Below are 19,733 nucleotides of genomic sequence, written 5' to 3' on the forward strand. Positions count from 1 at the left end.
TTCCCAGGAGGATCACACGTCCTGCACTGGGTGATGTTCCCTTCCCCCACCCCCCGCTTCCTTGGGCACCCCCAGGCCCATCTCTGACCCCCTTGTTTCCCTCCCCAGCCCAGGGCCAGGCCCTCCAGCGTGGTCCCCGCAGGGCCCCCCACGTACCTGCACCTGGCGGCTCCCACCACGCCCAGCCCTGTGCCCAGCAGAGACACTCACCACACAGCCTTGGACCACGGAGTAGATTAAGACCACGATGAAGATACACAGGACGGTGCGGATCTGGATTGTCAGGCACCCTGGAAAACACTGAACGACGAAATGCTGTTTAAAAACGGCCTCTTATGACAAAGTCGATCGTGTTCACAGTACATGAATCACAGTACAGAATGTCCAGAGCCACCTGTACGCAGCTAGCGTCTCCCCGACTAGTCATCCTTCACACACATTTCTTGGCTGTTTTCATATAATTAATCTCCCAGGTGAAAAAGCTGCCAAAACTAAAAAAGACAAAAACTGAAGTCTTTAAATTAAAAAGATGCTGTGACGCCAAGCGGCACTGAAAATCACTGAACAGATTACCTTGACGTTTTCAGAATCCTGCATCCTTCTATCTCAGAAATGGTAAGACTTTCCATTTATTTGTGTCTTATACGCTTTAACTAAGTTTTATCATTTTCTTCCCACAGGCTTTATAAAATTTTTGTCAAGTTATTAGAAGTCTTCTTTTAAGTCTATTTAATAAACACATTTTGCAATATTCAAAAAAAATGATTTCATGGATAAAAGAAGTTCTTCTTAGACTCACACTTCTGAAATTAGAAACGAAAACAAAAATAGAGACCACGGGGAGATTACAGAAAACACCGACCAGCCAGGAAGCCCGGGACCATCTACATGGTTTTCCCTCTATCCTCCCCCCTATGATGAAGTCGGCGTCATTACCGGCCCTGCTCTACCGGTGAGGAAATGTGGCCCAGACACCACTCATTCTACAGCGCAGGACACAGAGTGGGCCGCTCCAGCTCACACAGTGGTGGGTACGGACCTGGGTCCCAGTTCTAGGCTCCAATACTGTTGTGTTTTCCTTGAAACACGGATCTCCTCGGAGGTCCTCACACAGAAGAGCTGTTCTGCGGTGGCGTTAACCCCGCTGTCTTAGTACCTGCGTCGCTCCCCTCCCAGTCTTCTCTCCCACTGAGCCCTACAGGTTCTCTAACTTCCAAGTCACTGTCCATTCATGGACAACGTCCAGCGTAAGCCGGAATCTCACCAGCACTGCAGACCTCCTCCCTGCCTTCCCCACCCCCTGCAGGCGGCTGCCAGGGTCTAGGGTGGGCCGGGCGGAGGGCGGGGTGGGCAGGACACTGTTCCTCCCCAGAGGCCAGACCTGCCAGGGCTGTAGGGAGGGGAGGAAGCCCAAGGCAGGAACCCCACCTCCTGAGCGGTACCCTCGGCCCTCGCTCAGGCGACCACAAAGGGGTGACTGGGACGGCGGATGGAAAAGTGAGGCTGAAATACGGGAAGAACGTGTGCCAGGCCCTGCTCCCAGTACATCGTGAATATCAGCTCCAGTCCCCATCCCTTTCACAGACGGAGACGCTGAGGCCCTCGCGCTGGCAGCCCCCCCGCAACGGAGCTGCCGCGCTGGCTGGATGCCCTGGCTGTGGCCGCTTCTACGGCACAGAGGAAGGCACCCTGCCCAGCTGACTCCCAGGCCTTCTCGGGGATGTTCAGCTGCAATGGGCCCTCCCGCCTGCGTGCAAAGCTGTGACCACTCGGGTCTCCCCATCTCAGTGCGTGCTGGCCTCTGCGGGACGACCCCGCCCCGCTGCCTGTCCCCACCCTCCCCAGCCAGAGCCTGCCTGCCGTCTGGCCCCTCCTGTCGCCGGGCGCCCAGTCTTCTGCACCAGCCCCGGGGTGAGCTCAGAGCCAGCGGCAGGGCCTGCAAAGGGGAGTGTGCGAGCGTGTAAGCGGGCCCCTGAACTGGTGTGCGCTGGCCGGGCGACCTGCAGCTGCCTGCTGCCGGGACCGGGCTCGCTGCACCCCTGACCTGACCGTCAGGGCTCCCTGACCGTCGCCCTGAGCCGACCCACTGAAGCGATGGGTCAAAATCGCACACCTAGAAGAAATGTTCAGGCCCATGGGGGAGGGTGAGGAGGGGGGTGTGGATGGAAAGAGAGGGGCTCGGGGAGCCAGGGCCACCTCCTCCAGGAAAACCGTCCACCAGGTACAGAGCTTCTGAATACCGGGGATGAATGGGACGGGCTAAGAAATTAGCATCCACTTGCCATGCTTTCACTTGCAATTAGGTGAATAAAGCAACCTTATCGGAAGTGGGGAATTCCAGTTTACCAAACCAGATGCCACTCTATCTATGAAATCAAAGAGCTGGGAATGTGGTTTGAATAAATAGCACTTTTTCTTAACTCAACAAGTTACCTATGAGTAATAAAAAAGTTAAATAAATAAAACTGGAGCCGATCTTCTCAAGAAGTAGCTGTTTTCAACAGCTGTGCAAAAATAACCCTGGGTCTGTCAGACGTGACAAGTGGGGGTCTAGTGGGGACAGGGGACATTTGCAAATGAAGGTTCAGGACGTGAGAAAGGCGTGCGGGACCGGGACAGAGTCCTCTTCTGGGAGCCATGGGCGACACGGGGGCCACGCGCTCAGCCCTGGCTCCGAAGTCAATGAAGCATCCTCGAGAGCGTGGCACCCCAGGCTAGGACAGGAACCCACAACAAGCCACAGGCCGCTCCATCCGCAGAGAACAGCGTCACACCTTGTGTTCATTTATCCAGTCGCTATCGATCACCCACCCTTGTGTCCATGGGGCACCTTCCCAGAACTCCAGTGATGTGTACCTGGCACATCACGACAGGCTTCATGCACTCCCGACATGAGGACAGCTCTTTCCGCCTGCCAAGAAGGCAAGCAGACCAACCGCCTCCACTACCCCACCTGTCCTGCCAACAGGGCAGGCAGAAGCCATGCCCCTACCTGACCAGGTGACGTGCAGGTGCAAGACACACACACACGCCGGCACCTGGACTAGGTAACGAGCAGGTAGAGGACACAAGCACACATATACCTGGACCCGGGTGATGTGCAGATACAGGACACAGGCCACTAGGAAGCAGATGCAGAACACCAGCAGGAGGAGGGCGGCCACGCTCCTAGGACAGAGGACACGCGGTCACTGCCGGCTGGGCCGGGCGAGGTGTGCCCGAGAAATGCCTGGGGGAACCCACCCTTCCTCCCCTGCCTCACCCAGTCGCTGGCCCCCAGGAAGCAGCAGCGGCCTCTGGGGACTTGCCCATGCTGGCTCTCTTCTAGGGGAGGAGCCCCTGCTGTGTCCACCCCAACCTCTAAGCCGCCCGGGGTCTCTCTAGTCTTGGGAGTGCCTGAGAGATGCTTTCCCTATGCAGGAAGGGCTAGGCTTGCACAGACTTGGCTGCTGGGCATTACCCCCTGTTACTGGGCTTCAACTGGGAAGGGTTTTTCTAGCAAAAGCTGTATCCCCACATAGGGCCGTGCAGATGGCCACTGTGTGTCCACAGTGTCCTGGGGTCGGGGGGGGGGGCGGCTTCCATGTATTTTCTGGAAACTCACAGGAGAATCGCTCCACTCGGGAGGTTTATTAAGAAAGTGGTACGTCTGGAAGAAAAGTGGAGATTTTCTGGGGTCTTTCTTGCTGAAAAACAAAAACTGCCACTCACTTTGACTTATGATGACTAAATGTTATTAAAATCATTATGCTCTTCTTTCCTTTCCAAAGCCTACTCTTCCTCATTTTAATGTTTCTGAAAATGACAAGCACCTAGACACCAGGGTGCCCTGTTTGTTTCCTGCCGCAGACGCTGTCACAAAGTCAATGGCGCATGCGGTGTGGACAGAGTCACTGAAAATACACAGTGTCTGAGAACTGAGCACGTTTAAAATTAACAACTGCGAGTGCGCGTTCCACACGTTTGCGGTCAGGTGTGCTCAGCTAGTTCCTCCTGTAAATGGAGAACTGGTGTGTGGCTCAGGCCGTCCCCAAAGGCCAGGGCACCGCAGAGTGTGACCACGGGAGTCGAACCTGAACTTGAAAAAGAAAAGGACTCCTGGTGACCTTCTCCTCTGACTGATGGACCCGGAACAGCACTTACTGCGGGATTATTAGAAGGTAGACAAGGCCAAATAAGGCGGCCAGGATGAGGGCGAGAATGACGGCGCTGGTGAAATACTCGTCCTGAAGCTGGTGATACTAGAAGACACAGAAAAGGACCGTCAGCCGCCCAGCTACCTGGAGACGCCAAGGTCTTTCCAAGAGCGCCAGGGATGCCTAGAACTACAGCGAGAAGGGCCACCCACGTTCACTCCCAGCGTCCCCGCCCCCCGAGCCCCCCGCACACTCACCTTTCGCTCTCGCTCAGCCTGCTTGTACTTCAGGGTGAAGAAGTTCAGGTCCGCCATCTCCAGCTCCATCTGGCGGGCTTCCAGGAGGCGGCCGATGTACCTGTTGACGCGTGTCCCGGGGGTGGCGTAGACAACATTTGTAGAGAAAGATGAGCGGTTTCTGAGTTTTTCCGAGGCTGTTCTCAATGCCCTCCGCTGCCCGACACGGAAAGAAAGGAAGGGATAGTGTCAAATTCTCCGCTTATTAAAGAAAAGAGCTGTTATGCTCCCTCCTCCTGGGTCCTCGCCCACTGCAGAGTCTGGGGGGCCGGGTTTGGGGATCTGAGATGCAATCTTGCCTCAGCTGGCAGCGAGATCCCAGGTGAGTTATCTCATCCTTGGTGTTGGGGTTCCCGTGTCTGTGAGTGGGGTTACACGGCACCTGTGTGGTGGCACCATGTGCAGGGTTAAGGGACCCCACTCATGAGCAGTGGACAGTGCCCAGCACAGAGCAATGAAACTGGTTCTTTGAAAGTATCAATAAAATCAACAGATATCTAGCAAGCATGACAGAAAGAAAGAGAGAAAGACACTAACAAACTCAGGAAAGAAATATAATTTTACTACAGACCCTGCAGACATCAAGAGGATATAAGGAAATACTATGAACAATAGTTCACATATAAATTTGACAACTTAGATGAATTACCTACTCCTTGATATACAAACTACCACAACTCACCCAACAGGAAAGATAACTAGAAAAGCCCTATAATGGCTAAAGAAATTTAATTCATAATTTTAAAATTCATGGGAAAGTAATCTCCAGGCTGAGATGGTTTCATCATGAATTCTACCAAACATTTAAATAAGAATTAACATCAATTCTATACAATCTCTTCCAGAAAATAGAAGTCAACACTTCCCAAGTCACTTTAAAAAGTCAGTATTAGGGGCTTCCCTGGTGGCACAGTGGTTAAGAATACACCTGCCAATGCCGGGGATGTGGGTTCGAGCCCTGGTCCAGGAAGATCCCACATGCCCATGCGCCACAACTACTGAGCCTGCACTCTAGAGCCCATGAGCCACAACTCCTGAAGCCCACACGCCTAGAGCCCATGCTCCGCAACAAGAGAAGCTGCCGCAACAGGAAGCCCGCGCACCGCAACGAAGAGTAGTCCCGGCTTGCTGCAACTGGAGAAGGCCTGCGTGCAGCAATGAAGACCCAACACAGCCCAAAATAAATACAAATAAAATAAATAAATTTATATATATAAATAAATAATAAAGTCAGTATTATACTGATACCAAAACTGGACTAAGACAGTATTAAAAAAAGGAAACCACTCCTGAGGTCACATCCCTCATGAATACTGATGCAAAAATCCTTAGCAAAACATTAGGATTCAGCAATATATAAGTAGAGGCCTACACCATGACCTTTACTAGATATGCAAGGCTGTTTAAATATTTGAACATCCATGCAATCCATCGTATTAACACCATATTAACCACCACATAGAAAACCTCATGGTCATATCAACTGATACAGAAAAAAATCCTTTGACAAAATTCAATATCCACTCATGATAAAAATGATCAGAAAACTAGGAATGGAGGGGAACTTTCCCAACTTGATGAAGAACATCTACAGGATACCTACAGCTAACATCACACTCAAAGGTAAAAGGTTTTCCCTCTACAATCTGTAGTAAGGCAGAGATTTCTGGCTCACCCTCACCTTGAATACAATACAGTGCCCCCAACCAGTGTCACAAGGCAAGAAAAGCAAACAAAAGGAAAATAGATTGGAAAGAAAGAAATGAAACTGTCCCTATTTGCAGACATGATAGAAACAGACATGATAGTCTACACAGAAAACCCCAGTGGGAGGAAAAAAAAATCCTAGAACAAATAAGTGAGTTCCACAAGGTCATAGGATAAAAAATAAACATTAAAAAAATCAATCATATTTCTTTATACTAGCTATGAGCATGTGAAGACCAAAACTAAAATACTGTACCATTTACAATCACTGAGAAAATGAAATACTAGGCGTAAATCTAACAACACATACAGAACTTGTATGCTGAAAACTACACAATGCCAATGAAAGAAATCAAAGAAGATCTCAATAAATGGACAGACATACCATGCTCATGGATTAGAAGACTCAACATAGTGAAAACGTCAGTCCTCCCCGCACTGAAGTACATGGGTTTAACATAATTCCTGTCAAGATTTTCTTTTTTTTTTTTTTTGTAGATAGACAAGCTTATTCTAAATATTAAATGGAATAGCAAAGGGATTAGAATAGCTCATTTTTCTTAAAAAGAATAAAGTGAGAGGAATTGCTCTACTGATTTTAAGACTCACTATATAACTATATCAATCAAGACAATATGGTTTTGAAAGAAGGACAGACACATAGATCAATGGAACAGAATGGAGAGCCAGGAATAGCTTCACACAAGTATGGTCAACTGATTTTTGAAAAAAGTGCAAAAGCAATTCAATGGTAGAAGCAAAGCTTTTCAACAAAGAGTGCTGGAGCCATTGGAGATCCATTAGCAAAAAAAATGAACTTAACTCAAACCTCACACTTTATAAAAAGAATTAACTAAGAATGGATCATATTACTAAACATGAAAATATAAAATCCAGTTAGAAAGCAGACAATAGACACAAGGGGCATTTCGCCAAAGAAGAGAACATACAAAGAGTTCCCTGGATGCCTAGTGGTTAGGATTCTGGGCTTTCATCAGGGAACTGAGATCCCACAAGCTGGGCAGTGTGGCCAAAAAAATACATGGATAGAATATAAGCACTCGCTTTTCGATCAATATTAAAGCATAGCATTTTATATGAGGGATTAAATCTTGAAATACATAAACACATATTTTTATTTCTTTTTAAAAGTGGATTAAAGGTCATTCCCTTGCAGAGCTAGCCTGTATCTATTTTACAGTATGAAGTGTCTCTTTAATTTCATAACTGATACTTTGTATTTTAGTTTTTCTTACTCCCCTCAAATTTGGGGGGACATGAAAGTAGCTTTGTGAGGACCATTTGGAAATTCACTGTCACAATTCTCCCCCGTGCTTTGTTTGTTGTATCTTTCACATGTGTAAAGATTTGTAGATGAAATGCTGTACAGATAGTTTGGCTGAAAACATAAAACCTCACTGGCCAGCAGAGGGGAATAATAAATCAGTGATATTAAAATCTTCTTACAATGTCAAAAAGATAAAAGTCAGAATAAAGACTCTTTCCATTGAGAGAACACTCCTAGATCAGTATGCAGCTAGAAATTTTAATAGGGAAGATGCATCTTTTGGTAATAAAAGTTGTTAAGAACAAAATAGCACACACAAAAAATGGAAAAGAAAATAAGCACTTGAAAAGATGTTTGACATCATTAGCCATCAGGGAAATACAAATAAAATCACAAGGAGCTATCACCACACACTTATTAGAACAATTATATATATATATATATATATATATATATATATTTTTTTTTTTTTTAAGTGACAGGACCAAGTGCTGGCAAGGATGCAGAGAGACTGGATCACGCATACGTTGCTTATGGGAACGTGAAATGGTACAGTCACTCTGGAAAACAGTTTGCCAGTTTCTTAAAACAACAAAACAAAAAGCAAAGCCAAATATGACCCATCAATGGCACACCTCGGCATCGATCCAAAAATAATGAAAATTTATGTCCACGTAAAAAATCTGTACCTGAACGTTTATAGTAGTTTTATTTGTAATAGTCAACGTTGGACATAACCAAAATGTCCTTCAACGGGTGACTGGTTAAACAAAGGTGGTGCATTCCAACCCGGCATACCAGCCAGACACGGAAAGGAAGGAGCTGTTGATCCCAGCAACAACCTGGAAGGACCCAAGCGCAGAGCTGGGCATAAAAAAGGCCAAGTTCAAAGGGTCACACACTGTGTGATTCCGTTTATACAACATTCTCAAGTGATAGTTATAGGGATGGAGAAGAGATTAGTGGGATCCAGGGTTAAGGGTGGCTGTGAAGAGGGAGAAGGGGTGACCACAAGCAGGGTGAGAACTTGGTGGTGATGGAAATGTTCTGTATCACAGCGTGAAGACGGTTACACGAATCCACCACGCAATGAAATGGCACAGAACTAGACACACACACACACACACACACACACACACACACACACACGGTGCTCTGAAGCCTAGCTTGGGTATCATAACGTAGTTACATACAACGCAACTGGGCGAGGAGGACCGGAACCTCCCTATACAGGCTGCTTGACTCCACAGCTTATCTGTTTGCGATGGGTAGTACGTCAATTCTACCTCCAGAAAGCCGTAAAAATGTTAAATAAATAAGCAAAATCCAAGTCACTCACAGTCTCCGCTTGGAAATAAATCATTGACCTTTTGCAGTACATCCCTCCAAACTTTTCCCTAAGCAGATACCAGCCTGTGAACGTGTATTTTCCAATCAGAGGGTCACAGTTCCATTCCAGCAGGTACTCCTGTCTCCCCGGGGCCTGAAACCAAGCGCAGGAGGGGGCTGCAAGCAGGAACGAGAAGGAAGGGTGAGGTCCACCTCGAGTTAATGTGCAAGTCTCCCGTGCTCCTGTGAATTCTTTCTCCCTCTGGGACCTGACACGTTTGTGAACGTTAAGAAAAAAAAAAAACCCAGTTGATGTGTCTGTGAGCCTGAGAGCCAGCTCTCCTGTTGTGAGGGGCCAGGAGGCTGTTAGCTGGAGGCGCACGCAGGCAGGGAATGTCACAGTCACCGGGTTTAGGGTTTTGTGCTTATTCTGTGTGGGCAGGACTGGCTTCTGGGGGGTCGAGGTTGTCCTCGGCACTCAGGGCAGCCAGACGTTGGGACCCAGAGATGTGCTCCCTCACCAGGTCCTACAGGGCACCTGGATGCAGAGACCACCTGCGCTCAGTTCCCTCCCTGGAAGACTTTTCTGATTATTAAACTGCGGCTCCATCAATGGGACAGAATGGCCACCTCTTGGCAGTGGAATTACACGTTTTTCCCTCTTGTCATGCTTTCCTCTTCTTTCCCACGACAATCGTAAATTTCCTTAAAAAACAAATCAAAATCAAGTTAAGGGAAAACGTTGCTTGTTTTGACATGGAAATTGGGTCTCTGAGCCTCTTTCTTGACCCACCAAAGGGAAGCATAGTGGTTTAAGCGCAGCGACTCAAGAACCGGGGGCTGTGCGACCTTGAGTGAACTGCTTAACCTCTCTGTGCTCCAGTTTCCTGGTCTGTAAAATGTGAGCAACAGTGGCCACCTCATTAGCTCTCATGAGGAGCCAGAATGTTCATGCTCCAAGGAAGGACTCCTGGCCCAGAGCAAGTCCTCAAGCTGGCCCTCACTGTCCTTAGTGGTGGCCACAGGGGGCTCCGCCACTACCGCCACAGAGTCAGAGTCAGCGGGAAAGGCTGCAGGGAGCAGACTCTCAAGACTCCAGAGCCCCAGTGCAGCACGGAGGCCCCGGCGGAGCAGACACTCCAGGAACTTCAGGCTCCTTATGGGAAATGGGGCGGGGCTGCCGAGGGGCCTCCTGGGAGAATCTCAGCAGATGTCAGCTCCACCCCGCCGGAGAGGTGAACGCCGCTCTCATTGCTGGTAGGGCTGAGCGTGGGGACGTGGAGAAGCTGGGCTTGGAGCCCGGCAGGTCAGGCAGTGGGTGCAGAAGTGCACTTTTTGCCTCTCTTCCCTGGACACTCTTCTGTCTCAGGCACATCTCGCACCCCTGAGGTCGGGGTGTTCCAGACCCCTCTCCACTCTGGGCACCATTCCTCTGAGCTGGAGTCCTTCACAGCCAAGGGTCTCCAGGGTGGTCTCCGGACACTGGGAACTAGAACTAGAACTGCACTCTGCTGCCGCAGGCCCTCCAGGGTCCCTGATACGGATCTGAGATTGAGACGCGCCGCTTTACTACTTTCCTGTTTTAAATAAACCAGGTAGGTCTCATCTACGAAAGCCGACTTAAGAGTTGAATTATACCTGCCACTAAGAAAGCCACTGGGTCTCAATCCACACCAGCACATTTCCATGGACCCACCAATGTCAGGATCTCAGATGCAAGTGCGTGGCAGAGGCTGCTGGCAGTCTCCCCGACATTCATACCCCCTTGGTCACAGAACCCGAGTTGTACAAATGCATTGGTCTCAGCCAATGCACTGCCTTTCTCCCCTTCCTCTTTCAGCTTGGTACAGCTGTGTGGCTGAGTTCTGGTCAATGAACTATACGCAGAAGTGTTGCTAGGGAGCATCCTCAAGAGGAGAGAGATATGCCTTTTACCAGCTCTGCCTTCTTTCTGCTGGCTGGAATGCAGATGCAATGGCTGGAGCCCCAGCATTTATCTTGGGCCATGAGGTGGCAGAGCAGGCAAGCCAGAATAGTGAAAGAGAAAGGATCTGGTCAAGATGCTTGTGAAGCCACCACATTAGCCTTGAACTGCCTGCTCTCTGGATTTACTATATCCATGAGAAAACTAACCTCTATCTTGTTCAAGCCACCATGATTGGGGTTTTCTTCATATGCCATGAAACCCACTCCTGATTAGCACTACCCTCGAGAGCACACACCTCTGAAGCGGCATTCCTGGATGCTATGACCCGTCTGCTCCACCAATCCCAATCTGCCCTCTACCTGCCATGGGGTGTGGTAGTTACAAGAAGATGGGGTGGTGAACTTGGGGACAGAGAAGATGGGGGCATTCCCACAGCATGGAGCTGAAACCCTGGCCTGGGGTAGACTGGGCAGGCGTGCACTTCCTGGGGCTGAGCTTGGGCACCCAACTTCCTGAAGCAGATGAGCAGCTGAGATCAGTAAAAGTGTCCCCAAGCCTGCAAAGCACAGAGCTGCGTCTCAGGTCTTCTTTCACACCTGACACCCCAGGAAGGCCATGGTCTGAGAAACGGTCTCTGCCCAGCATCAGCCCCTCTGGGGAGCAGGCAGCAGGTGGCTGCTCTGCCCCAGGTCTTAGCCAGTCCCCTCACATATCCAGCTCCCCACAGGGCCCAATGAGCGGCCCTGCCATCCACCCTCACCCACTGAAGGGACAGGGACACCCCAGGGGCTTGATGTTATCACTTCACAGACTCTGAAAATGACTCATCAGCCTAAGAACTGGCGGCTTTTCTCCACCCTTTTCTACAAAGAATTCCTTGTTTGAACCTCTCCTGGAGCAGGGCCAGGGGCCAGGTTCACACCTCCCAAGGGGTGTCCTCATCCGGGGGTATCCACCTCCTCCTTGAAGCAGCTGCAAAGTTCTCTCCTTCCTCTTCTCTGCAAGAGTCTGTAATACGAGGGGGCACTATAGCTTCTTCAATGACCAGGAGAACCCACCGTCAGAGCCGTACGGGCTGGGAGTTTCCTCCTGGGAAGCCATTTAGTAAGACTTGAGTTCCTAACAGACAAAGAAGTATTCACGTTTCCACTTCTGCCTGGGTCTTGTTGCTCTTTTGTGTTTTGCCAGGAATTTGTCCACTTCATCTAAACTGTGAAGAGGGCTGTAAAGTTGCAACCTTACCTTCAACTATGAACGTGGTAGGATCTTCACGATGCCCCCTTGCTCCCCCAGAGACAATGGTAACGGTGTGTTGGCTGGATTGTCATGGCTGACAGCTCGGGCTTTAATCCACTTCAAGGACATGGGCTGGTGGGGAGCAAGGAGGGGCAGAGCCTCTTATTGGAACCCACTGGAGTTTTGCCAGACAAGGGTCAGCATCAGGGCTGAGCCCAAACCGGCCAGGAGGGGAGGGAGTAGCTGAAGGTACAGAGCTCTCGAGCGGGGCCATGAGGGATGGCTCAGTCGGGTGACCTCAGATGAGAAATCCTGCAAAGGCCCTGGAAACCGTCCTGAGGCACGAAGCCTTTCCTGAGGCCTAAGCAACGAGAACACCATGCCCAGATCCAGCCCAGCAAGTGTCTCTGCTCCGTCCAGCAGCTCTCCGGATGCCAGTGCAGGCTGTTCCCAGGTGGGCAGACCTGGCCTGGGTCTCGACCATGGTAAGTGACCTTCAGCTCAGAAGGTACGTGGCCAATGGCGACGGTGCTCTGGTCTGGTTTGTCTGGGGCTGATGGACATAGATCCACCTCAGGTCAGCCTGTCACCTCAGGGGCCAGAGTGTCCTCTTGCGACAACTAAAAGCCAGTGACAAAAGAGTGGCCCACACATCGCTGCGGTGACAGACAGGGGAGCCAGCCGCTGTCCCTTGCAGTGGTTATACCTGGGGCATCCTGATTCAGTGGGGACAGAAAGCAAGTAAAAAGCTACTAGACGTCAAAGAAACCTTGGAGGAGCCTGCAACACCATTTACCCTGTAAGAGTCAGAGAAGGAAAGCCACCAGAATGATCATCTCAATAGATACTGAACACTATTTGCTAAAATTCAATATCTACTTCTCATTTTTAAAAGTGCAAACACTCACTCACGGGGCTACTTTCTTGAGATCATTAGGCACCTATTACTAGTTCTTACCCAAAGCATCACAATTAATAAGAAAACTCTATTTGTTTTAACTAATTAAAGCCAGAATGAAAAAAGAATACCATTCATCACTACCATTTAATAAAGGATGTAAAAAAAGAAACAAAAATTATCACTATTTACAAGTGATACCACTGTATATCAAGAAAACCCAAGGGAAGTAAAAAAGTTATTACAATCAGTTTCAATAAGCATGGACCAAACATAAACTAGAATTTTATCTTCATCAAATTCAAGCAGAAATGGGGGAAACTATATTTTTAAAATATTCCTAGGCATCTTTAAAACAAAAAGCTGGGAAACGGGGTAGGAAAGGCCCTCTGCAGACCTGAAATAGATCAGGAAGGGAGATGCAGCACGAAGCAATGAACAATGCTTAAACTGTGCTGAGGCCGTGCTGGGGAAGCTGTCACAAGAGTGAGTGTGGGGCTTCCCTGGTGGCGCAGTGGTTGAGAGTCCGCCTGCCGATGCGGGGGACACGGGTTCGTGCCCCGGTCCGGGAAGATCCCACGTGCCGCGGAGCGGCTGGGCCCGTGAGCCGTGGCCGCTGCGCCTGCGCGTCCGGAGCCTGTGCTCCGCAACGGGAGACGCCGCAACGGTGAGAGGCCCGCGTACCACACACACAAAAAAAAAGAGTGAGTGTGGAAAACATGGAGAGAACAATCTGGCAACAGCAATCACAGATTAAAATACATGCACCATTTAACGCAGCGACTTCACTACAAAGAAGTTACCCCAGGCTATCCTTGTAAAGTTCACTAAGATGCATAAAAAATTTTTTTTCATTTAAGGATGTTCTCAGCACCAATGGCCAAGAGAAGAAATCTGGAAGTCATGTTCCCACACATCAGCAAGGCACCGGGAAACAAGTCTGCCTGAGGGTGGAGGCCCCCTGGTACAAGCCTCCAGGATCTCCAAGGTCTGTCACTGAGTGAAAAGACAGGGCGTTGGGACAGTTAAATAGGTCAAGTCTTACTGGCATTAACCTTCTAGCACACAGCCAGGTTTTTCTGGGGGGGAAAAAAAACACAAAATGGTAAACAGTTCGGGGGATTGGACTTTCTGTATCATGCGTACATGTTACTTTTATATTTTAAAATAAATATGCTGGGCTTCCCTGGTGGCGCAGTGGTTGAGAGTCCGCCTGCCGATGCAGCGGACATGGGTTCGCGCCCCAGTCTGTGAAGATCCCACCTGCCGCGGAGCGGCTGGGCCCGTGAGCCATGGCCGCTGAGCCTGCGCGTCCGGAGCCTGTGCTCCACAACGGGAGAGGCCACAACAGTGAGAGGCTCGTGTACCGCAAAAAAAATAAAATAAAATAAAATAAATAAATAAATAAATATGCTTAGGTAATTTTAAATCTGAAGAGAAGGACAGAAGCAGCATTTTTTAAAAGGGGAGAGAGAATTGGGAGGCTCCTGGTGTACATTCTAGAAGAGGCAAATCTACTGGCAGTATTAGAGGATTCCATAGAGAGCGTCTCCCCACGCTGGCCGGGGAGGGGGTTGGTTCGCCTCCCACCTGCTGCTACAGATAACACGGGTGCTACAATCTCTAACCAGCTACACACCCACTCTCGCAGATACTCAACTCAGAGAAATCCATTTTACAAAATGATCAGAGATGTAAGTGCACTTTCGTGAGCAAAAAATGCTGTGAATCATTTACTTTGCTTTAAAAAAAACCCCCCAAAACAATAAAAGCAGACATGACCTAAATATCAATGGAAGTTGAGTTAAGTAAATGGTCTCTCCCTAGGCTGGAAATCTACACAATGATTAGAGAATCCTATTTTTGAGGAATAGTCAATAATATAAAGAAACCCTTATGATACACTGGCAAGTGAAAAAAAGTAACAAGCAGCAAACTGTATATCATCCCATCAATTTTATGTAGAAATTTATAAATATACACACATCTAAGAAGCTAGAAGGATGAAAATGTTAATGCTAAGTTGGTTGTGGGTGATTGGATTATACATGAATGCTTTTCATTTTCTTCTTTGTGCATTTTTGTATCTTTCTATATTTTCCACAATAAATTACTTTTATAATCAGAAAGGAATATTGAAGGAAGAAACAGAACAAGCGTAAGCATGCGAGGGTTGGATTTACTGGAGAGCAGTACCTTGGACGTGAAATACCCTAAAGCTGTGCTGGAGCCCTGACACCAAACCCCAAAGCCCAGGTCCCTGCCCGAGGATGCGTGCACGGCATCGCCACCTAGTGGCCGATTCACCCTGGGCTCCCACACCGCTGACCCAGGAGAGGCCAGGAACACGGGAACCCCAGGTGCGCTGTGGTCTGAGGCTGACCACGTACATCTGAGTCACCCCCCAGAACCTGGGACACGATGTCTCACAAACTCGGCACAAAGGCACAGGCGACAGTGGAACCCACTGCCCGGATCCCGCCGGCTTCCCCAGCTCCATCTCCAAGGCCCCCTCGAGCAGGCTCAAGGTGCGGATAAAGTAAACGGAAGGCAGGAACAGGAATGACAAGGCAGACCTCATCCTAAAGCAGATGCAGGATCTGAGACCCGCCGGAGAGAACGGCTGCAGGGCAGGAGCTGCTCTGCTCTGCTCGGGGGTCACCGGACGGGGCACTCATGTCATCCTCCCCAAATGTCCCCACTGGTGGCTGGCCCCACCCATGCAAGCCTCTCCACCCCATCGTTCCAGGACCACCATGGATCACCCCCTCTGAATCCAGGGGTCACAGGCTCCTTTCGCAGGTCAGCAGGCTCTGCCCAGGAAAAGCCTTATTAACTCCCCCTCCCTGGGCAATCCAGCAGGAATGATATGCTCCCTCCCCTCTCGGCACCCCAACCCCCCTGAGGAGTCCTGGGGACACCAGCCCTTGCCTCGGGCTCCAGGATGATGGCTCTGCACTGCCCAGGCTTCAACTAAAATTTGGTTTTCCATTCATTGTGGATTCTTTTGGATTACATTTGATTTTTTAAAATATTGCACTATTACTTATCCTGATACTGAGGGGGTTTTTTGTTTTATAAATTATTTTAATTTATTTTTGGCTGTGTTGGGTCTTCGCTGCGGTGCGCGGGCTTCTGTGGCTCCTCTTGTCGCAGAGCACGGGCTCTAGGACGCACAGGCTTCAGAAGTTGTGGCATATGGGCTCAGTAGTTGTGGCTCGCGGGCTCTAGAGCACGGGCTCAGTAGTTGTCGCGCACAGGCTTGGGTGTTCCGTGGCATGTGGGATCTTCCCGGACTAGGGCTCGAACCCGTGTCCCCTGCATTGGCAGGCAGATTCTTAACCACTGCGCCACCAAGGAAGCACATCCTGATACTGAGTTTGGGACGCATATTTAAACTGTGCACCTCATAACCCTCCCCCAGTCCCACCCCTGGGTGGGGGGGTCAAGTTGAATCAAGGGGTTCGGGGCCGGGGGTACTGCGGGAAGAAGATAGCAATTAAATCAGGGTTTCTACCCTGGCAATCTGGCTAACAAGAAAGCCTGAGAGTTCTCCTGTTACAAATTCTAGGAAAATATATTAACTCATACATACTTTGAAATGTACAACTGAGCTGACAGGAAAGTAAGGAAAATGACCAGAGGCCAGAAACGTCAGGACAGTAGGAATGCAGGCCAGGGAATGGTGCCATCAAGCTTTCATGGGGCTCACAGAAAACCAGGGGCCCGAGCAAGACGGGCAGTGAGGTCAAAGCCCTCTGGCTGAACCCCAGACCCTGAGAGGCTCTGTCAGCAAACACCAACCAGGAGAGACAATGCAGTGGGGTCAGTCTAAGACAGCTGGCCTGTCTTAGACCTAGCTGTGTACCACCGGGGACACCTGGACATCTAAAAACCACAAGCCGGGCATTTAGCCTCCTGCAAGGCCGGTAGAGGAAAGGCCAATCTTCTTGAGGGAATTCACCAGCAACAAAGCTCTTAGGCATCTCCAGATAAAGTTTTCCCAAATAGGAGCTCATAATCAAAATCACAAAAAAATCCCTCTAGAATAAGGCACCACAAGTGAGAGTCAGCAGGATTTTGCTTCTTCCTGAAAAGCCACTAAAACCGTGGTGAGTGAATTCCTTTTAAAGGCATAAAACCCACACAGAGGAGAAAATGAGAGTGCAGAAGCAGCAATGCAATCTCGGGAAGCAGGCAATCAGCCACGGATGTGCAGAGACCCGAGAGCACAGGTAACAGTGAAAGAGAATATTCAGAAGGTACAGCCGTCGGTGCAGGGGCTGGAGGGCCAATGACAAGGGAACGTGGGGAGGACGCTCGAAGCTGCTGACAAGTGGAGGAGCACAGGCTTCACCCCAGGCTGCCGGGACACGGCCCTCCTGCCCCAGAGGACCGGGGTCTTCCCTGCGGGGGAAGGGATCAGGGTCTCCGGCCCCGGGTCACAGACAGTATGCCTGTGCGGTTGAAGTAGACACCAAGGACCCCCCGCCTCCAGCCACAGTACTGGCTCCGCTTAGCTCCAGGCTTTCACCCCAGGCCTCGCCCCATCCCAGCAGACTAAAGACGAAGGCGACTCTGACCAACCCGAGAAGAAAGACGGAAAATCCTGCACCCGGGTCACCTGCAGGAACACCCACAAAAGGAACCTCTGTCAAGTGCTGGAGGCCATGCACCATGAACTAGAGGGACTTAACCCAGGAAGGAGGGGCCTCTGATATGCGAGCCAGAGACGGAGGGAGGGGATGGCCAGAGATGCTCCCCCTGGAGGTGAAGGGCAAGGCTGGGGTGACACCACATTGAGGCTCTCAGGGTGCAGACAGAGGAGGTCGGGGGCTGCGGAACCAGCGAAACAATATCTGACACGTACAAACATCCTGAGGACAGATTTAAACAACGGCTGGGGGACTGTCGCTTGAATTTACCGATACATCCATGGAATGCCAAGTTGCAAAAAAACCCCACAACATAATGAAGTGTTTTGCAGGAAAGCAAAAGCAGCCCGGCCCTGAACAGCATTTACAAGACTGTGAAAGGTGACGGGTGAGGGCTAACGGAGCAGACCGCAGCAGGACTGCACTGGGAGGACAGACGACCAGGGACTCAGAGGGGGGCCGGCACAGGGGGGCGGGGCCCGCCTACCTTGTCGTCGTCCTCGCAGGTCATGACATTGGAGAAAGGGATCTCAGCCTTGAACATCTTCCGGCAGTGCATGAGCTGCACCAGCAGGTAGCACACGGTCTTGAACTTCATCCTCTTGGCCGGTTTTATATCTGAGAGAATCAGCCCTGGAAATATCTGTGCGGACGTGCAGCAAAGAGAAACGCTGTGAGCAGACACACACGTCCTACCTCTTGGGCGGGGAGCACGAACTTAACGGGGCAGGGAGATCACAGGCCACCTGCTGAGGACCTACTGCTCACCAGACCCAGCAGGGAACAGACCCGGCAACCCAGTCCCAAAACACGCAGGCCTCAACTACGCCCAATGCCTCTGAAACGAGAGCGACGCCCGAATCCTGGGGCAGACGCATGGACATCACCCAGCGGGGGCAGCACCACGCTGATGAGTGTCACCCACTGGCCCCCGGGGTCCCTCCTGCAGACCTCCCCTTCCGCCTTTCACCTTTTTCTCTCTCCTCAACCCAAACTTCTCCAAAGGGGCTGCTCACTGTACGGACCTCGTCATCCTTCTCACCTTCAAACCACAGCCACGGCTGACGCTGTTGTTTAATTCTGAATGACGGGTGGGGCAGCATCCACTCATGGCACCAAGGCTCCCCCCTCTGACTCACAGCCTCCTGCATCCCGGCAGCGGCTTGCAGGCCTTCCTCCTTGGCGCCCTGCCCTCCGCTCCTATGTCCCCAGGTTGACCCCAGCTGGTCACCCAAACCTCTCACACCTGCCCTTCTCTCACACACTCACTCCCCTCTCCAGAAGTCAGCTCACCCTGCCCTGCCTGTCCTGCCCTGAGCCCCATTTCTCTCCCCTGGCCGATGCCACACCCATCCACAGCTCCCACATCACGTGGGTGCCACCGCATCCTGGCCTGGAGAGCACTGGCCCATGGATACACCAAGACAGCGAAACCTGAAGCTCTCCCTGACCACCTGTGTCCCGTGCACCTCCCCTGAGCCCTGTGCTCCTCCCCTGAGCCCTGCCCTCTCCCCTGAGCCCTGCCCTCTCACCTGAGCCCTGCCCCCTCACCTGAGTCCTGTGCCCCTCACCTGAGCCCTGCCCCCTCACCTGAGTCCTGCACCCCTGACCTGAGTCCTGCACCCCTGACCTGAGCCCTGCGCCCCTCACCTGAGCCCTGCACCCCTCATTGAGCCCTGCATCCCTCACCTGAGCCCTGCACCCCTCAACTGAGCCCTGCACCCCTCATCTGAGCCCTGCACCCCTCACCTGAGTCCTGTGCCCCTCACCTGAGCCCTGCGTTCCTCACCTGACCGCTGCACCCCTCATTGAGCCCTGCACCCCTCACCGGAGTCCTGCCCCCTCACCTGAGCCCTGCGCCCCTCACCTGAGCCCTGCGCCCCTCATATGAGCCCCGGAAGTGGCTCAGTCACCCTCGATCGTGTCCGGATCACTTTCCCAGGGCAGAGTGACCTTCAGCACTCCCACAGGCTGGTCATGAGCCTTCCTGTGTGCACAGCACCCCTCGATCCATAGCGCACCCCATCCCTGACCTCCTGCAGAGGGTTCTCAAACCTGATTTGCAGGAGAGGCAGTGAAGGGCCAGGGAGGTGCGGGAGGACTCAGGATGACCCAGCCCTTGAGGACCCCAGGGCCCTGACTCCAAGTTCCATCCCCTCCCCTCCCCCACGGCCCTCCCCTCACGGGCCACGGGCCAGGCCCAGGACACAAGGTCAGCGGGGACACCCTCCCAAGTGCGCAGAGCTCAAGGCCTGAGAAGC

General features: G+C 51.1%; 1 protein-coding gene across 2 annotated transcripts in view; it reads right to left on the bottom strand.

The window, feature by feature from the left end:
* The window catches only part of ADCY1 (adenylate cyclase 1), a 110,659-nt gene that overhangs the window by 24,406 nt on the left and 66,520 nt on the right, over window positions 1-19,733 (bottom strand). For both annotated transcript variants that reach the window (XM_067043007.1, XM_059073611.2), the window contains 5 exons: window positions 17,960-18,115; window positions 4,394-4,588; window positions 4,144-4,241; window positions 3,084-3,168; window positions 211-300 (listed from right to left, as the gene is read on the bottom strand). In XM_067043007.1, the coding sequence (XP_066899108.1) occupies window positions 211-300; window positions 3,084-3,168; window positions 4,144-4,241; window positions 4,394-4,588; window positions 17,960-18,115 (624 nt within the window). The remainder of the gene's footprint in view (window positions 1-210; window positions 301-3,083; window positions 3,169-4,143; window positions 4,242-4,393; window positions 4,589-17,959; window positions 18,116-19,733) is intronic.

This window comes from Kogia breviceps, chromosome 9 (genome assembly GCF_026419965.1).
Source record: "Kogia breviceps isolate mKogBre1 chromosome 9, mKogBre1 haplotype 1, whole genome shotgun sequence".
Taxonomy (NCBI): domain Eukaryota; kingdom Metazoa; phylum Chordata; class Mammalia; order Artiodactyla; family Physeteridae; genus Kogia; species Kogia breviceps.